Source organism: Crocuta crocuta, unplaced genomic scaffold, assembly GCF_008692635.1.
Source record: "Crocuta crocuta isolate KB4526 unplaced genomic scaffold, BGI_CrCroc_1.0 scaffold650, whole genome shotgun sequence".
Taxonomy (NCBI): domain Eukaryota; kingdom Metazoa; phylum Chordata; class Mammalia; order Carnivora; family Hyaenidae; genus Crocuta; species Crocuta crocuta.
Window position 1 is genome coordinate 581,291 of NW_027532882.1, and position 977 is coordinate 582,267.

At 71.3% G+C, this 977-nt stretch overlaps 1 protein-coding gene across 1 annotated transcript in view; it reads right to left on the bottom strand.

Annotated features, from left to right (window-relative positions):
• The window catches only part of TGFBR3L (transforming growth factor beta receptor 3 like), a 7,304-nt gene that overhangs the window by 1,225 nt on the left and 5,102 nt on the right, over positions 1-977 (bottom strand). The window contains exons 3-4 of the mRNA XM_077745729.1: positions 654-962; positions 86-233 (exon numbers count right to left, since the gene is read on the bottom strand). Coding sequence (XP_077601855.1) covers positions 86-233; positions 654-962 — 457 coding nt within the window. The remainder of the gene's footprint in view (positions 1-85; positions 234-653; positions 963-977) is intronic.

A 977-nucleotide genomic window follows, 5' to 3' on the forward strand; every position in this document is an offset into this window, starting at 1 on the left:
GAACGGCCCTGTGAGAAATAGCAACACGGAGACGGGGCTTGGGCCCCAGATGCCCTTCCCACTCCCCTCCCCCGGCCCCAGGGGCCCCTGCGGAGGAGAACTGCGCGCTCACTGGGGGGTGGCCGTGGCACCGTGACCACGATGGGCTGCGTCAGCGTGTGCAGGTGGGGGCTGTCGGCGCCCGGGCCCTCGCCGCTGCCGGCGCCCGCGCACGCCTCGTCCTGAGGCAGACACTGTGGGGAGCAGAAGGCAAGGGATGGGGGTGTCAGGCCCCAGGGTTCAGGGGCCTGTCCCCAGGGCTCCCAAGAGATCTAAGTGTCCAGCTCTCAAGGTCACACGACCCGATTCTCTGAGAACATTAGATAACCAGAAATTTGGCCCTTTGGCCGCCTTCTGCGTCCAGCCACACAGCCCCGCCCCGAGCAAGCCCAGTGCTCATTCCCGTCCGCTGAGGAACCCTGGTTCCCCCTCTCGGTCCTTCTGCCCAGTCACCCGTCTGAGAGACCCAGTGACTATCCCCAGCTCCGAGGGACCATAGCGTCGGCCCCCTAGGTACCCAGACTCCAAGGTGGTCCTCCTTTAGAGGCCAGAGGGCCCGTGCCCAGCCCCCAACTGGCCCACGCGCCCAGATTCCCGGCCGTGTGCCCGCGCACCAGCGAGGGCGGCGGCAGCGTCAGAGGCGCAGGCGTCCGGCGGGCTCCCCGGAGGCGGCGGCAGCGACTCAGCTGGCAGTGCAGGAACTGCACCGAGGCGTTGAAGACCGGGCGCAGGCGGAAGCTGAAGCGCGCGGGACGGGCAGCACCCGGGCGCGGCGGCGGTGGCGGGAAGGCGACCGAGGAGTCGGCGGGGCAGCCCCCGCGCAGCAGCGCCAGGGCGGGCCCCGGGGCCGGGCGGGAGGACGGCGTCACTGAGCAGCGGTGCAGAACCAGGTCCCAGCGCGGAGAGGGACGGGCCAGGGCCGCCTGGGGGGCGGGGCC